This window comes from Carcharodon carcharias, chromosome 23 (assembly GCF_017639515.1).
Source record: "Carcharodon carcharias isolate sCarCar2 chromosome 23, sCarCar2.pri, whole genome shotgun sequence".
Lineage (NCBI taxonomy): Eukaryota > Metazoa > Chordata > Chondrichthyes > Lamniformes > Lamnidae > Carcharodon > Carcharodon carcharias.
This window is the reverse complement of record NC_054489.1, coordinates 46,544,061-46,562,565: the sequence shown is the minus strand read 5'-3', so window position 1 is coordinate 46,562,565 and position 18,505 is coordinate 46,544,061. Positions and strand designations below refer to the sequence as shown.

At 44.2% G+C, this 18,505-nt stretch overlaps 1 protein-coding gene across 1 annotated transcript in view; it reads left to right on the top strand.

Annotated features, from left to right (window-relative positions):
* LOC121269198 (proline-rich protein 29-like) overlaps window positions 1–12,799 on the top strand; it is a 30,161-nt gene extending 17,362 nt beyond the window's left edge. Inside the window, exons 5-6 of the mRNA XM_041173733.1 lie at window positions 3,754–3,824; window positions 12,629–12,799. Coding sequence (XP_041029667.1) covers window positions 3,754–3,824; window positions 12,629–12,660 — 103 coding nt within the window. The 3' untranslated portion in view covers window positions 12,661–12,799. The remainder of the gene's footprint in view (window positions 1–3,753; window positions 3,825–12,628) is intronic.
* Window positions 12,800–18,505: the final 5,706 nt, after the last annotated feature.

The window sequence follows — 18,505 nt, the reverse complement described above, 5'->3', positions numbered from 1 at the left end:
TAGTGCAGGTCATAAAGAAGAAAAGGGGACAACAGCGAACGAAGCAAAGAAAGATATTTATATATTTATTTTCTGTAGCAATTCACACCTCATTTGGACGCAACCTTTGTTTCTATATTATATCCATTCCTGTTGCATCATGAAATCTTTTGTTATTTAATCTCTCCTGCCCTCCACCCTATCACAAACTTTCTCCTTTGTTCTTCCTGACTCCTCCACCCCCTTCCGCTGGTTTAAAAACTCTTACATTTCCATCTCTCTTCACTTCTGACGAAAGCTCATTGACCTGAAACGTTAACTCTGTTTCTCTCCGCAGATGCAGTCTGACCTGCTGAGCTTTTCCAGCAATTTTTGTTCTTATTTCAGATTTCCAGCATATTTTGCTTTTGTAAGATATTTAAAGTGTTTATGCATTTGCTGAACTATTTCTGTTGATTTATCAGGTACTTAGATGATGCCCTTCATCATTTAACACTTCACTCTGTTTGTGAAGACCACTGGATAGTGATTTCTTGCACACAACAAAACCAGGGCCCAGGTCTTAGTCTTTTCTTCTCCGCCGATGCTGCCAGACCTGCTGAGTTTTTCCAGGTAATTCTGTTTTTGCCCAGGTCTTAGTGCCAGCTATGTCTCAGCTGGTATCTCTCTCACCTCCGAATCAGCATGTTGTGGGTTCAAGTCCCACTGAGGGAGTACTGCACTGCTGGAAGTGCTGGCTTTCAAACAAAATGTCATCTGCCCTCTCAGGTGGCTGTCAAAGTCCCATGGCACTCTTTCGAAGAAGAACAGGGGAGTTCTCCCTGGTATCTTTGCCAATATTTATTCTGTAATCAACATCACAAAAACAGGTTATCTGGTTGTTATCACATTGCTGTTTGTGGGATCTTGCTGTGCACAAAATGGCTGACACATGTTTTCTACATTACAAAAGTGACCATATTTCAAAAGTGTTTCATTGGCTGTAAAGTGCTGTGAGACATCCAGTGGTCATGAAAGGCTCTACATACACACAAGTAATGTTTCCTTTTTCATGTTTCCTAATCATGTGCAAATTGCTCCCCTTTAATAGAGGCTGTTTGGTGGAAATTCTGCTTTCAGATCCAGCCCAGGGCCTGCCGGCTGGGCTTGTCTCCTAACTGCATGGCTGGGATTGGGAGAAATAGCTGCCCCTCACCCCAAGACTCACTGTTGTCTTCTGGCTGTGACCGGGTGGGATTACTCCAGGTTGGGTCATACAGCATCATGCCCTTCAGAGTGACAGCACTTAGGGCCATCACCCACCCCCCCCCTCCCTCCCACAACATGGACAAAGAGTCCACAGGCAGAATAAGATGCGCCCATTCATCATTTATGTCCTAGGATTCCAATTGTTGTTGCTCTCTGAATCTATGTAGAGTCTGAGTTAAGTCGCTTTCAGTGGAATATTACATTCTCTTTGGCCCAGCACTCATCATCAGGGCAACATGACAACCCGTTCAATGTCTAGTAACTAAAGCACTCAATCCCAGCCCCACTCTGTTTTATCCCACCCTGCCCTCCTATTCTCAGCAGGTGAAGAGGCCGATTCCCAGTTAGACATATTTCAGTTGGACCAATAAAGGGGGCACCGGGTTACCCTAGAGACATTTGACAGAGGTCAGCCTCACCTGTGCCCCTTTTGAAGAGCAGCATTGGTACAGAATAATGCACAATCCAATTAATCTGATAGGGGATTAAAATAACGCACTGCAGTCCAATCACAAAAAAGGCAAAGGAATCTTGCAGAACTAAATCTCAATATTAATGCAAGTGTCTACCCAATACGCTAATCCTTATGGTGCCCACTAGCCACAGAAGGCTTCAGGCATTTTGGGGAATGTTGCCTGCTCCATCTCACAGACCACCAGGTCAAGACCAGGGAAGAGAGGCAAGCAGCTATAGTCACTGCTTCCCCCAGGCTACAAACATCCATGCCCAGCATGGGTGTGGACTGGAATCTCTCTGATGTATGGGGCCTGATCTAACATCAAACATGACTGGACAGCCAGTCCCACAAACTGCAAATGGGATAAGCTGCCAATCGGTCTGACTAGCTGGGACATCAGGAGAACAACCTGTTCTTCGAATGGCACCATGTTAACAGAAAAATCTCTGTAACCATGAAAACAGCCTATGAAGTATGGATGCTGGAAAAACACATTGTCCCAAATCTTCCCATATCTGTACCATTGAAACCTCGAAATTGCCCGATAAGTTTAAACTCCTGATGGGCTGATTTCCACTGCCTGGATACCTCTGTGAAAGTCTTCAACGCTGAGCTCAGTGTCAGAGACTTGGGCTGGATACACAGGACATGCCTGTATACATACCCTGGAAATGTTACACTGGGTAATAACTGGTCTAACTCAGTGATTAGCCAGTGTAACTGAACTGAGCACCACAACCAACCACCACCAAATCATTCCCCCAACCCCACCTGACTGTCCCTCCTGACTACCCCTGACCCCATCTGACTATCTCCGACCCCTCCCAACTACCCCAACAACCAACACCACCCCACCACCTTCCAACCCTACCCAACTATCCCTGACCCACCCCACTATCTCCCAACCCCACTTCACTACCCCCAATCCTACCAGACTATGCCTTCCGGTTACCCGACTACATCTAACTACCCTCAACCCATTACTCCCAACCCCACCCCACTAACCCCCAACCCTACCTGACCCCACCCCACTACCTCCGAGCTCACTATTCCCCAATCCTACCTGACTACCCCTTCTGACTATCTCGGACCACATCTAACTACCCCAAACCCCATCCTATTACCCCCCAACCCCACCCCACTACTCTCTGACCCCCACCCAACTATCTCTCTGACCCATTCACCCACTGAAAGACTTGAGAACTTTAAAGATTTTCTTGAATGCGGTAATTACAATTGTGAAAAAGGGGGGTGTGTCTGGTCTTCACCAACCTTCTCTTGTGCCTGACGGCCTTCCCTGTGGATGGTCGCACTGACCCATCGATGCTTCAGCTGGGGTCAGGAGTCCTGGCTGAAATCATCATGGACAGCGGCAAAGACACACTGTGGCGTTAACTGTAAGATTTGGACCAACCTGTTTTAACTTTCTCCTATTGTCAATTGTACAATTTTCCACATGTAAAATGACACATATCTCGCCAAACAAAAAAAAAATTAGATCCTGAAATGAAAAGTGTTTCAATTTCAATCGAGCGATAACACATCAGGTAAAACCAGTGAATATGTATCTGAGGCTCCCCACTCAAAGCAAAGCAAATCTTCCAAATGATCTCCTCCTCAGCAAAAACTTGACCTCGCTTCATTTTCAATTGTATCCGAACCTGTCTTTCCAAGTCCCATGCAGTGGATAAACTTTATGCATGGCCACATGGAGCTGGTAAACTTGGCTCTGCCCCTGGTAAAACTGTCAAACATACCTATGAACATGTAATTTAGGAGCAGGAGTAGGCCACTCGGCCCCTCGAGCCTGCTCCCCCTTTTAACAAGATCATGGATGATCTGATTTTAACCTCAGCTTCACATTCCTGCCTACCCCAATAACCTTTCACCAACTTGATTATCAAGAATCTATCTACCGCTGCCTTAAAAACATTCAATGCTTCTGCCTCAACCGACTCAGTGGGATAAACTGGTAAACTTGGCAATGAATATAGGGCCAGTTGGCCACAGTTGCTTCAGTCGCTAGAATGGGCTCATCATTAACCAGACGCTTTTGGATTTTCTCCTAGGATATCTGTGCCACCACCCCCACCGCCAAGCGCCACAGGGACAGTTGGGGCTGATGTGCGTCCAGCTTCAGGTAGGCTGAAACAACATGAATTACCTTGTGCTCCTGCCTAGTACTGTCTAAGCTTCCCCATCCGAAGTAATCTCCCTTACAGTCACTGTTAAAAGACTGTCGCCTTTAACTATAACTTGGCCCAAGCCAGACTCCCCAAGGTGCCTCAGAATTGGGCAGTTCCCTTGTTTCCCACACTCCTCCTCCTCCCCATCCCATCCACAGGCCTTGAAAATATCTTTGGGTCTTTAAAATCTAGGTTTGGCATTGTGTAACACCATAACCGGATTCCTCCTGTCTTTTACTACGCTGTTCTCCTGCACCATGGGGCCTTCCCTTCACCTTGATAGTTCCAATGTTAAAAGTATAACGTGCCCATTTTCTGATTTGTTTTCCCAAAGGCTAAATTTCTGAGCAGCAATTGTTCTTTTTAATTCTCTCCCTCCCTAAAATCTCATCCCAAACATCCAAAAGGCCAGGGCTCAGAGTAAGAATTCTTCAGTCCCCTGATGCCAAAATCCATTAAAATACCAGCATAAAGTAAAATGTATAAAAAAAAGGCCTGTAACATGTTTCATTCTACATAATAATGCTGTGTTCCTGTTGTCTTTTAGTTCCCAGATATTGGTAATAATCACACGTTAAGCTTGGAAAGATCAGAACTTGCCATGATGTCTTGTACAAGGAGGACTGGTTTGAACTGGTTCTGTTACACTCCACATGAGTCTCTGGTGCAGCTATGAAACGTGGACCCCTGAAACACTTACATATAACAATTAGTTCCTAGCTCTTTACATATATTTACAGATAATACAACAACAACATATAACAAAACAAATAATTGACAAAAAACTGCATTCATGCCTAGTGGGGCACCCATAAATATAGCCGAGCATCCTGGGTACGGGTCTTCACTCAGCCACATGGTTACCTGCCCTGCTCCCACACATCTGGTGATGAGCCGCGAATTGAGACCCAAAGAGTCATGGAGCAGAGAGTTAGAAGCAGGGAGGAGGAAGCCTGCAAACAACCCCAGAGTTACATTGAGTGGCACTGGCCTACAACGTGTGAATAGTCAGCTATTCGCAGAGCCAGTCAGCTACTGAAACACACTGGGCAGAATTTTCTGCCCACCGAGCGGGCGGGCCTGACTCAATCTCCAGTGGGCAGGGAGCCAATCCCCGCCAGAGAAGTGGGCCCCGCCGCCATTTTATGTGGGCGGACCAATTAAGGCCCGCCCAGCGTGACGTCTGCCGGGAAGCGCTGTGCTCTTCCTGTGCAGGCGGGGGTTGGGGATTCCCCAAAAGCGAGAGTGCGCTTTGTCGTGCATGCGCACATCTCCCTGAGGCTAAGTGCTGCCTCAGGGAGATCGCTGACAATTTTAAAAATAGAAAAAAAATAATTCCTTAATATGTCCCCCTCATGTGACAATGTCACATGAGATGGGACTTGTTCATAATTTACACTATTACTTTATTAATCTATTTTAAACGCTGCATGAAGCCTCATCCCACCGGTGGATGAGGTTTCATGTTTTCTCTATTCCCCGCCGGGGCTCCTGGCCGACCCGCTAACCTTAAGGTTGGACGGGCAGGTCCTTTAATTGTTTCAATGATCCTGTCAATGGCCTTAATTGGCCATTGACCAGTCAGTGGGTGCACAGCTGATTTTGCTGCGCCCCTGTCTTCCTGAAGATTTAAATGGGGCAGGATGATGTCGGGTGTTCCGCCGGATGTCATCCCACATTGGCGAGCAGGCCCCGCCCCCTGCTCACCGACGGCAAAATTCTGCCCACTGACTTGGGGAAGTGAACAGAGGAGCACTCCAGGGCCATTCAACCCCTTCAGTCTGCGCTTCCATTCAATTGGTTCATGGGCGACCTGTACAGTTTCATTTAGTTGACGTTGATCCATATCCCTTGATGTCCTTACCAAACAAAAATCTCTCCAACTTCAATCTCAATTGATCCGCCCATAACCACAACTATTTGGTGGAAGAGAGTTGAGATTTCCAATTCTCTATATGTGAAGTACTTCCTGGCATCTCCCCTCAATGGCCGACCTCAATTTTGAAGATTATAGCCCCATGTTCTGGATTCCCTCACTAGAGGCAAATGTTTCACTGAAGGGAAAGACGAGAGGCACAGGGAAATCAGGGGAGGGAGAAATGTGCGGAGAAATCAAGTTCAGTCACTGCCTTTGTTCCTTCTTATTATTTGTACAGGTTATCCAGGACAGTCATGTTAAACATGTGTTTCAATTATAACACAGATATTGCTGTAGAATACAAAGGGGCTTGCATCCCTCCTCCTCGGAGGTAGCTACACTCCTCCCAACTCCAGCATTTAGTACATCTCCCACTCACTTCATCCACAACTGGAGGACATGGCTTCAGCTGCCAAGGCGCTGTGCTCTGAAATTACTTCCCTAAACTTGCTTTCCCTTAAAGACCTGAAAATCTGCCTCTTGCAGCAAGTCTTTGACTGCTTCTCGAGTCAACTTAAAAGATCCCATGACAGCCTTTTGAAGAAGGGAACGGAATCGTTCTCCCTGGTGTCCCGGACAGTATGTAGCCCTCAATAAACATTGCAAAAACAGATTACTTGGATATTCAGACAACATTAACAGTCACTTGGACAAATGCGGATTAACGAAGGAAAGCCAGCATGGATTTGTTAAGGACAAATCGTGTTTAACTCACTTGCTTGAGTTTTTTGATGAATGAAGTAAGAGAGAGAGTTGATGAGGTAATGCGGTTGATGTAGACATGGACTTTCAGAAGGCATTTGATAAAGTGCCACATAACAGGTTTGTCGGCAAAGTTGAAGCCCATAGAATAAAAGTGACATTAGCAACATGGATATGGAATTGGCTGAATGATGGAATGATGGACAACAGAAGTAGTGGTGAATGGATGGTTTTTCATACTGGAGAAAGGTATATAGTGGAGTTCTCCAGGAGTCAGTATTAAGCCCTTTCTTTTCCTGATGCATATGAAATAACCTAGACTTCAGTGCACAGGGTGCAATTTCAAGATTTGCGGATAACACAAAACTTGGAAGTATTGTGTACTGAGGAGGATAGTGACAAACTTCAAGAGGGCATAGAAAGGCTGGTGGAATGAACAGCCAAGTGGCAGGTGAAATCTAAAGCAGAGAAGAATTAAGTGATTCATTTTGATAGGAAGAATGCGGAAAAGTGACATAAAATAAAGGGTACAATCCTAAAGTGGGTGCAGGAAGAGAGGGACCTGGGATGTATGTACACAAATCATTGAGGTGGCAGGACAGATTGAGAACGTGGTTAGTTAAGTATACAGGATCCTAGGCTTTAAAAGTCAGGATGTAGAGTAAAAAAGCAAGGAAGTTATGATAAACCTGTATAAGATGCTTGTTCAGCCCCTGTATTGCATCCAGTTCTGGGCACTACACTATAGATAGGATGTGAAGACATTAGAAGGGGTGCAGAAAAGATTTATGAGAACGGTTCCAGTGATGAGGAACTTTGGTTACTTAGATACATTGGAGAAGTTGGGGCTACTCTCCTTGGAGAAGAGGAGATTAAGAGGAGATTTGATAGAGGTGTTCAAAATCATGAAGGGTTTGGATAGAATAGACAGGATGAAACTGTTCCCATTGGCAGAAAGATCAAGAAGCAGAGGCGATAGGTAAAAGAAGCGATGGCAATGGTGACATGAGGGAAAACAGTTTTACACAGTGAGTGCTTAGGATCTGGAATGCACTGTCCGAGAGCATAGAAACATAGAAACTAGGAGGAGTAGGCCATTTAGCCCTTCGAGCCTGCTCCACCATTCAATATGATCATGGCTGATCCTCTATCTCAACGCCATATTCCCGCTTTCTCTCCATACCCCTTGATGCCCCTAGTATCCAAAAATTTATCAATTTCTTTCATGAATATACTCAGTGACCCGGCCTCCACAGCCTCCTGTGGTAGAGAATTCCACAGGTTAACTACCCTCTGAATGAAGAAGTTTCTCCTCATCTCAGTCCCAAATGACCTGCCCCATATCCTGAGACTGTGACCTTTGGTTCTAGACTCCCCAACCAGGGGAAACATCCTCCCTACATCCAGTCTATCTAGCCCTGTTAGAATTTTATACATTTCAATCAGATCCCCTCTCATTCTTCTAAACTCCAGTGAATACAGGCCCAGTTGAACCAAACTCTCCTCATCTGACAGTGCTGCCATCCCTGGTATCAGCCCAGTGAACCTTCGCTGCACTCCCTCGCTGGCAAGTGTATCCTTTCTTAGGTAGGGAGACCAAAAACTGCATGCAATACTCGAGGTGTGGTCTCACCAAGGCCCTGTATAACTGCAATCAGGCATCTCTACTTCTGAACTCAAATCCTCTTGCAATGAAGGCCAACATATCATTTGCCTTCATAATTGCTTGCAGCACCTATTTACTTTCATTGACTGGTGTGCAAGGACACCCAGATCCCTTTGTACATCCACATTTCCCAAAAATCACCGTTTGCCGTTTATGACACCGAGTGTATAACTTCATATTCATACACATTATACTGCATCTGCCATGTGTTTGCCCACACACTCAACTTGTCGAAATCGCCCTGAAGCCTCCTTGCATCCTCCTCACAACCCCGCCCAGTTTTGTGTCATCAGCAAACTTAGAAATATTGCATTTGGTTGCCTCATCCAAGTCATTTATATATATTGTGAATAGTTGGGGCCCAAGCACCGATCCCTATGGTACCCCACTAGTCACTGCCTGCCACCCGGAAAAAGATCCATTTATTCCCACTCTCGGTTTCTGGTCTGTCAACCAATTTTCAATCCATGCCAGGATATTACCCCCAATCCCATGAGCTTTAATTCTGCCCACTAGCCTCTTATGTGGGACCTTATCAAAAGCCTTCTTGAAATCCAAATATGCCACATCCACTGGTTCTCCCTTATCTATTCTACTAGTTACCCTCAAAAAACTCCAGTAGGTTAGTTAAGCATGATTTCCCTTTCATAAACCCATGCTGACTTTGTCTAATCTTGTTAATCCTTTCTGTTACCACGTCTTTTATAATAGACTCTAGCATTTTCCCCACTACTGGTGTTAGGCTAACTGCTCTGTAATTCTGTTTTTTTAAAATAATGGCGTTATATTTGCCACCCTACATGGAACTGCTCCAGAGTCTATAGAATTTTGGAAGATGACCACCAATGCATCCAATATTTCCAGGGCCACTTCCTTTCATACTCTGGGGTGTAGATTATCAGGCCCTGGGGATTTTTCAGCCTTTAACCCCATTAATTTCTCTAGCACCATTTTTTTAACTAATACTGATTTTCCTCAATTCCTCCCTCTCACTAGACCCTTGGTTCCCTAAAATTTCTGGGAAATTACTTAAGTTCTCTTTTGTGAAGACAGAACCAAAATATGTGTTCAATTTTTCTGCCATTTCTTTGTTCTCCATTATAATTTCCCCCCCGTTTCTGACTGTTTGGGATCTACATTTGTCTTTGCTAATCTTTTTCTCTTCGCATATTTATAGAAGCTTTTACAAACAGTTTTTATGTTCCTTGCATGTTTACTCTCATATGCCATTTTCCCCTTCTTGATCAATCTTTTTGTCCACTTTTGCTGAATTCTAAACTGCTCCCAATCCTCAGGCTTGCTGCTTTTTTTTGCAAATTTTATATGTCTCCTCTTTGGATCTAATACTATCACTAATTTCTTTTGTAAGCCATTGTTGAGTCACCTTCCCTATTTTATTTTTATGTCAAACAGGAATGAATAATTGTTGTAATTCATGCATATGTTCCTTAAATATTAGCCATTACTTATCCACCGAAAACTCTATTAGTACATTAGGCAATCCATCATTGTCAACTCGCACCTCATACCCTTGTAGTTCCCTTTATTTAGTTGCAGGACCCTAGTTTCAGATTCAACTTCTTCTCCATCCTAATGAACAATTCAATCATTTTATGGTCACTCTTCCCCAAGGAAGATAGTTAATGAATCTTTTCTCATTACACAATACCCAGTCTAGGATAGCCTGCTCTCTAGTTGGTTCCTCAATGTATTGGTCTAAAAAACCATCATGTACACACTCCAGGAAATCCTCCTCCACAGTGTTATTGCTAGTTTGGTTTGTCCAATCTATATGTAGATTAAAGTCACCCATGATTACAGTTGTACCCTTGTTCCATGTGTCTCTAATTTCCTGCTTAATACCTTCCCTCACAGCTCCATTACTGTTTGGGGACCTGTAAACAACCCCCACCAACTTTTGGCTGCCCCTTGGTGTTTCTTATCTCCACCCAAATAGATTCCACATCATGATTTTCTGAACCAATATACTTCCTCACAATTGCATTGATTTCCTCCTTTGCTAACAATGCTACCCCATCTCCTTTTCCCTATTTGTCTATCCTTCCTAAATATTGGATACCCCTGGATGCTTAGTTCCCATCCTTGGTCACCCTGCAGCCATGTCTCTGTAATTGCAACTATATCATAACCGTTTATATCTATTTGCGCTGTTAATTCATCTACCTCATTTCAAATGCTCCATGCATTAAGATCCAATGCCTTTAGATTTGTCTTTTTAACCTTGTTAGTCATCTTAGCTTTATTTTGCACTATGACCCCATTTGTTTTTCTTCCTTGTTTTTTCTGCCTTCCACATTTGCTTCTTACTTTTCTGCCTTTTGTTTCTATCCTTGTTTCCCCCTCCTCTGTCTTCCTGCTCAGATTCCCACCCCCCAGCCATTCTAGTTTAAACCCTCTCCCCAACTGCACTAGCAAACACTCCCCCCCACCCCCCACCCTGAGCACATTGGTCCTGCCCAGATGCAGCCCCTCCTGTTTGCACTGGCCCCACCTTCCCCAGAACTGATCCCAATCTCCCAGGAATCTGAATTCCTCCCCGCAATGCTATTTCTTCAGCCATGTATTCATCTGATATATCCTGTTATTTCTACTCTCGCTAGCATATGGCACTGGTAGTAATCCTGAGATTACTACCTTTGAGGTCTTACTTTGTAATTTACATCCTAACTCCCTATATTCAGCTTGTAGGGCCTCATCCCTTTTTTTTACCTATGTCAGTGGTAACAATATGTACCAAGACCACTGGCTGTTCACCTTCCCCCTTCAGAATGCCCTACAGCATTCTGTGACATCCTTGACCCTGACACCAGGGAGGCAAGATACCATCCTGGGGTCTCTTTTGCGGCCGCAGAAAAGCTTGTCTATTCCCCTTACTATTGAATCCCCTATCACTACAGCCCTGCCGCTCTTCTTCCTCCCCTCTTGTGCAGCAGAGCCACCCGTGGTGCCATGGACTTGGCTCCTGTTGCTTTCCCCTGAGAAGTCGTCTCCCCCAACAGTATCCAAAATGGTAAATCTGTTAGAGAGGGGGACGGCCACAGGGGATTCCTGCACTACCTGCATCCCTCTACTCCACCTGGTGATCACTCATCCCCTTTCTGCCTGTTCAATCTTTAGCTGAGGTGTGACCACCTCACTGAACGTGCTGTCCACAATAACATCAGCATCACTGACACTCCACAGTGAATCCACCCACAGCTCCAGCCCTGAAGTGTGGTTAGCCAGTAGCTGCAGCTGGACACACTTCCTGCACACATGGCCGCCAAGGAAGTGTCCATGACTTCCCACACAGCGCAGGAGGAGCATATCACAGGTGTGAGCTCTGCTGCCATGCTTTAGATTAAGCTCATTAGTTACTCTCGTTAAAGAATACTAACTATGCTAGGGGCCTAATTCCACTCTAAACACTCCCACGACAGTCCAAAGTCCTCACCTTATTTTGTTTAAGCTAACGGACTGGAGCAGTTTAATTAGCAGAAAAAGTAGATGTAGAAGTAGTCACCTGACCCTACTTACCAATCAGCTGCCTCTCCTGCGCCGAGTCACTTTTTGAATCGTGACATCACTTCGAACTCCACCGCCCGAAGGTCCTGAGGGTAACGCCTCTTTTCCCTGGTCTTGGCCTTTGTTTTTCGTGCCCTTTAATACTGATCCCACTGGCCTCTCCTTTCCGGAATCAGCTTGTGTTTTTTGCACCCTTATATACCGCTATCGCTGGCTTTTCCTCTCCGGTCTTGGCCTTTGTTTTTCCCACCCTTTGATACCACTCTCACTGGCCTCTCCTCTCCAGTCTACCCTGTCTCTCCTCCAAACTCTAGCTTTGTCCTCGCATCGCTTTTAGCTCCGAGTCTAGATCCCGCTCTTTTTAAATCTCCCTGGTAGGGGCAGATTCCATATTGTGGCTTTCAAAAGAGAAATGGACATATTTCTGAAAGAAAACATTTGCAGGCCCCCAGGGAAAAGTTGGGGGAGTGGGACAAGACACCTCACTCTTGCAGAGAGCTGACACAGACATGATGGGTTAAATGGTCTCCTTCTATGGTGTAACCGTTCTATAATTCTATGGTCATTATCACATTGCTGTTTGTGGAAGTTTACCGTGTGCAAATTGGCTGCCACCTTTCCTACATTACAACAGTGACCACACCTCAAAGAGTACTTCATTGGCTGCAAAGCACTTTGGGTGCCTGGTGGTCCAGAAAGTGCTATAAAAATGCAAGTCTTTCTTTCTTTAATGTCTCTTTTGCCTTAGTGTCCATTTTCATCTGTTCATACTCTTGTGAAATGCCTTGGGATCTTTACTCTATTAAAGGTGTTATATAAGTGTAAGTTGTAAATCTCCAAGGAAAGAAGAGATAGTACAGTATATTTTCCAATTAGGCTTATACAACTCTTAGCAATTTCCATGAGTTCCTTTTGAAAGTAACCGATATCTGTTCTTTGCTATGCAGAGTATTACGATGTGGCTGATGGCCAACTGTGAAGAGTCCCATCTGTTCGGTGGAGATCCTTCCTCAAACCACACTTCTGGCTCCTTGACTGCCGAGACCTCACAGCCTGAACACCCGCAGCTAATGAAATGAGACTCTGTAATCATTGCAATAAATCCGCACATGGCTGGACTTGTCTCGAAACTTTGCTGTTGCTTTGATGATCGCAGGCTCGTACGTGGTGCTCTGCTGACCACTCCGTTTTAGTTGTTTATTCATCAGGGATACCAAGTCCACTAGCAAACTGAAACAAAAAACAGCACACAGTGCACATGATATACATTTCTGATAGGTCCCCTATGACAGAACATTATCCTGGCTTTTGTACAGTAAGCTGCCCTGCTGGGTGCTTCCTCATTTCGTTATTCTGACTTGGAAATATGTCACAGTTCCTCAGCTGTCGCTGGAACTCCCTCCCTAACAGCACTGTGGGTGTACCTACACCACATGGACTGTCGCGGTTCAAGAAGGAAGCTCACCACCACCTTCTCAATGGCAACTAGATATGGACAATAAATGCTGCCCCTGCCAGCAAACCATACATCCCATGAATGAATTTTTAAAAAATTCACTCTGTCATGTTGTTATAATGATATAAAAGGACCAATCACTCATAACTGATTGTGTAAACACATTGTGGGTTCATTTATTTAGACTAGGCCCATGTGAACAGATATACATAGATATAAAGCTTGAAGCAGCAGAATTGTGCTTGTGTGTTCTCTGTTTAAAAGCAAAAGTGAAACTAAAACTTGATCGCACGACACACTTCCTTTCTAGTGATGTCATGCTGCAATCCCTGAAAGGCATATTACAACACACTCTATTAAAACCTTTCACAATTTTAAAGATCTCTAATGGGTCATCTCCACGCTTTCTCTTTTTAGAAGAAGAGGCATAGACTATTCATTCTTTCCTGATAGTTGTAACCTCACAGCTCTGGTGAATCTTTTTTGCATCCTCTCAGTGCCTTGATATTCTTTTTATAATGTGGTGATCAGAACAGTACAACATTCACCAAGCATCTAATCAAGTTGTGTTATAAGTTTAGCATCACTCCTCTATTTTTCAATTCTATTGCCCTAGAAATAACCCCTAGAGCTTGCTTTGCTTTTATGTGATCTCTTTATTTTTCTTAACAAAATGTAATAGCTCTCATTTAGATTAGACAAATTGGAGAAACTGGGGCTGTTCTCCTCAGAGCAAAGTAGGGCGAGAGAGATTTGATAAAAGTGTTCAAAATTGTGAAGGTTTGGACAGAGTAGATAGAGAGAAACTAATCCCATTGGTGGAAGGGTTAGATACCAGAGGACACTAATTTAAAATGATTGGCCAAAGAACCAATGTGACATGAAGAGAAACGTATGAATGCATTGAATGGTTAGGATCTGGAATGCACTGCCTGAGAGTATGGCGGAAGGAGGGTCAATTAAGGTTTTTGAAAAGAAATTGAATAAAAACCTGAAAAGCAAAACTTGCAGGGTTATGGGGAAGAGGCAGGGAGTGGGACTAGCTAAATTGTTCTTCCTCAAAGTGGAATCAGGCCTGATGCTCTAAATTGACTCCCTCTGTGCTGGAACCATTCCATGATTCTGCTTTAATGTTGAAATACATTTGCCAATTATAATCCCATTCTACAGGTTTAGTAGTGTATTCTTGTAATTTTTTGCAGTCTCCTCAGAAATGTCTACCTTCACCAACCATCACCCCTACCCCCAAACCCCTACAAGTCCTACCAATTTGGTGTCTTTTGCACATTTAAAAATTGTGTTTTTAATGAGGGTGAGTAAATTGTTAATTTAAATTGTGAAAACAACAATGGTCCCAGCATTAACCCATCCCACTTTCTGCCACTTTGAATAGTCACCCTCCACACCTATCAAACAGCCAACTATGCATTCAGTTACTTGTCCCCTATCTCCACATGCTCTGACCTTATACCTTAGTGTATTAAGTCGCATCCGAGTCCGATGCGCGCCTGCCAAACTGACAATCTAGATGACACGGGGTGATGTTGGAACAAACGCCCGACATCATCCCGCCTCATTTTACGTGTCGGCAAGTGGGCCCCGCCCCCACTCGCTGACCAGAAGATGCTGGCCCTAGTTTCTTACCTCAAAATTCTTTCAATTATTTCTTGCCTGGCCTTCCGACTCAGGCTGGGCAAGAACCGTTTAGTGTGCTCCTGAGACCTTCTGTCAAGGTCTGTAGAACCAGACTCAAGAAGGGCCACATCCCCTTTTTTTATAACAATAGCCCAAGGGTAAGTGGGTGGGTCGTGGGTCCCATGGGGCTGGAGGTGTCTGGTTGGGGTGGGGTGTCAGAACAATAGTTACCCAGAAGTTAGAAGTGGTTTTAATTATTCTAACGTTTTCTGGCTAACATTTGCTGTTTGGCAGTTTGCGATTTAAGTTGTATTATTGGATGGTTCCCAGTGCAGGGCAATTGCCCATCAGAAGTTTGAACTTCTCAGGCAATTGCTGTGCAATCCTTACCTGGGAACTTCCAGGGTCGCAGGGCAGTGGTTTGTGGAGGGGTAGGTGACATTGGCCAAATATTTATCCCTTCACCAACACCAAACACATAAAAAAGTTAAGTTGATTCTTTCTTTACTTCAAATAGTGTGATAGGTCAATTGATAGCTAAACGTTGTTGTCAGGGTAGAGGGAAGGACCAATGTTCCCATTGAACAGTATCTGGTGGCCTTTGCTGTAAAGCACATCGACAATGATCCAATGAAACAATAAGTACCGAATGCTTCATTAGCTGAGTGCTAAGTTAGGAATTTGGTGAAAGTGGGATCATTTTGGTAAGTGTTCCTCAAGCTGTAACTTAGGTTAACAGTTAGAATCTGCCTTAGAACTTTAAAACTGCAAACTAGTTATGATATTGAATTAACAGATGCTGTCTGGCAGTGCAGCTATCTGCCAATCCACTGAAAGCAGTGGCCTGAATAACTGCTAATTACTTAACAGTTGTAACCTGAGACCTGAGTGTGAGTCACAAGCTCCCTGTATAAAGTAGGCAGTGTTTGCGATCACACAGTGTGATCTGGGAGGAGAGTGCTTTGTGAACCGTATGCTGAGTCAGGAATTTGGTGCAGAAGGTGAAGGGAATCAATGCTTTGTTTTATTTTTGTTTCACCTCCAGTAGCTTGTGAGTGATTTTCTTTTGTCCCTAAACTCAAGAGACTGTAACTTGCTGCTAAATTAGTAACTAGTAACTGGTAGTAATCTTTGGATTACTGCTTGACCCATGATTTAACTAATGCGTCTGTCCTGTTGGCACTGTGTCATTCCGATCTTCAGTTCAGTGGGCGTGCACCGGAGTTGGCTGCGTGCCCGCCGAACTGTCAAAGGATGATTAAGGCCATTTAAAAACTAATTGACATAATTAACAGGGCTGTCCGTTCAACCTTAATGTTGTCGGGCAGGCAAAGAGCCCAGGCAGCCTTTCCATTTTTCATGGAACCTCATCCACAGGTGGGATGAGGTTTCGTGAAGGGTTTTTAAATGTATTAAAAAAATTTTCGTGAAATTCATTGCCATGTCCCAGCTCATGTGACTCTGTCACATGAGGGGACATGTCCAAATAATTTTTAAATTTATTTTTCAGATTTTCATGATGAAATTGAACTCCCTGAGGCAGCTCCGTGCCTCAAGGAGATTTAGGCACTATTTCATGCAGATGAGTGAAAGAGAACAGACCCCAACTCTCCCTCGTACCCCCCACCCATACAGGCAGCACTGAGCGCTTCTGGGTGTGCGTCACGCTGGGCGGGCCGTAATTGGCCCACCATGTAAAATGGTAGTGCGCAGTCGATCACGGGCAGCGATTAGTTGCACCCCTGCCCGTGCCCGCTCCATACCCAGCCTGTACAACGGGGAGAAAATTCTCCCCATGGTCTCAAATGGAAAGAAAAGGCATATATTTCTGCAAAGATTAGTGGCAGGTCAGAAGATTGGACAGATTTTAGAAACCAGAAAAGGATACCTAAAAATAATATGGAGGGAGAAAGCTAGCTAGACGTGTCTAAAAAAGTAAGAGTTGCTAGAAGTATTTAAAAAGCAAATGATTAATGATAATGGGCAGTGGTCCTTTAGAGGATGAGACTGGGCAATTACTAATGCAAATCAAAGATATGGTGGAAGCATTGAACAGGTATTTGTGTCTGTCTTCACTGTAGAAAAACATCCCAAGAATACCTGAAAATCACGAGATAAATGGAGGGAGGAACCTAAAGTGATCACAAGGGGAATGGTGTTGTGACACTATTAGGGCTAAAGTTGACAAGTCCACTGGATCTGATGGCTTCCTAAGGTCTTAAAATAAGGTGGCAGCAGAAAAAGCAGTTAAATTGTGATCTTCCAAAATTGCCTGGATTTTGAAAGGGCCCCAGTGGATTGGAAAATCACTAACATAACATCTTTATTCAGGAAAGGAGGGAGACGGAAAGCAGGGGCAGGATTTTCCGGTGATTGGGTGGGCTAAGGCGGGCAGGCCCTGGAGCAGCCGGGAAACAGCCCGCTGCCCGTGATCGGCCCCCGACCACGGTTTTACGCTGGCTGGCCCATTAGTGGTCATCCTGCGTGAAACGTGTGCTTAGCGCTGCCAGGGTGGGGGGCATTGGGGGTGGGAGGAGTGTGAGAGCCGAAGTTCACCCCCAAATAAAAAAAAAGGATATTAAAATGTTAAAAATCATGTCCCCTCACGTGGCTCTGTCACATGGACAGGGACATGTTAGAGATGAGTGCAAAATGTTTTTTTTAAATCATGGATTTAAAATCATGGATGAGGTTTCCTCAAAAGTGCAAAGGCCGATTCGCCAGTCAACCATAAGGTTGGAAGGCCAGGGACAAGGATGTCTTTATTAATACTATAATAGCCTTAATGGGCCTCATAACTGTCAACGGTCACGCTGCCAACTCTTGTGCCCGCCTGCTGACTGAAGTATCGCGTGAGTGCGCGATGGCGTCAGGATGGTCACCCGATGTCATCGCGCGCTATTTAACACACGGTCATGTCAGGCACACACCCGCCTAAAATTCTGCCCCAGGAAACTATAGGCAAGTTAGACTAACATTTTTCATCAGGAAAATGACAAAATCCATTATTAAGGAGGTAATAATAGGGCATACATAAAAAATTAGGCACTCAACATGGTTTTAGGAAAGGGTAATCATGTTTTACTAAATTATTAGAGTTGTTTGAGGATGTATTAAGCAAGATGGATAAAGGGGAACCTGTAGATGTGGTGTATTTGAATTTCCAAAAGGCATTTGAGAAAGTGTCACATCAAAGGTTACAACACAAAATAAGCACTCATTGTTTATGGGGTAACATAGCATGAATAGAGGATTGGTTAGCTAACAGGAAGCAAAAAATAGGCATGAATGGGTTATTTTCAGGTTGGCAAGCTGTTATAAGTGGAATGCCGCAGGGATTAATGATGCAGCCTCAACTTTTTAAAATCTATATAAGTGACTTGGATGAAGGGCCTGTATGCGTGGTAGCTAAATTTGCTGATGACACATAGGAAAGTAGGTTGTCAAGAGGTGGTAAAGAGACTACAAAAGGATATGGGAAGGTTAATTGAGTGGCAAAAATTCTGCAGATGGAGCACAATGTTGGAAAATGTGAACATGTCTACTTTGGCAGGAAGAATAGAAAAGCAGCATATTATTTAAATGGGGAGAGATTGCAGAACTCTGAGATACAGAGGGATTTGGGTGTCCTGGTACATGAATCACAAAAAGTTAGTATGCAGGTACAGCAAGTGATTAGGAAGGCAAATGGAATGTTGGTGTTTATTGCGAGGGGAAAGGAATTTAAAAGCAG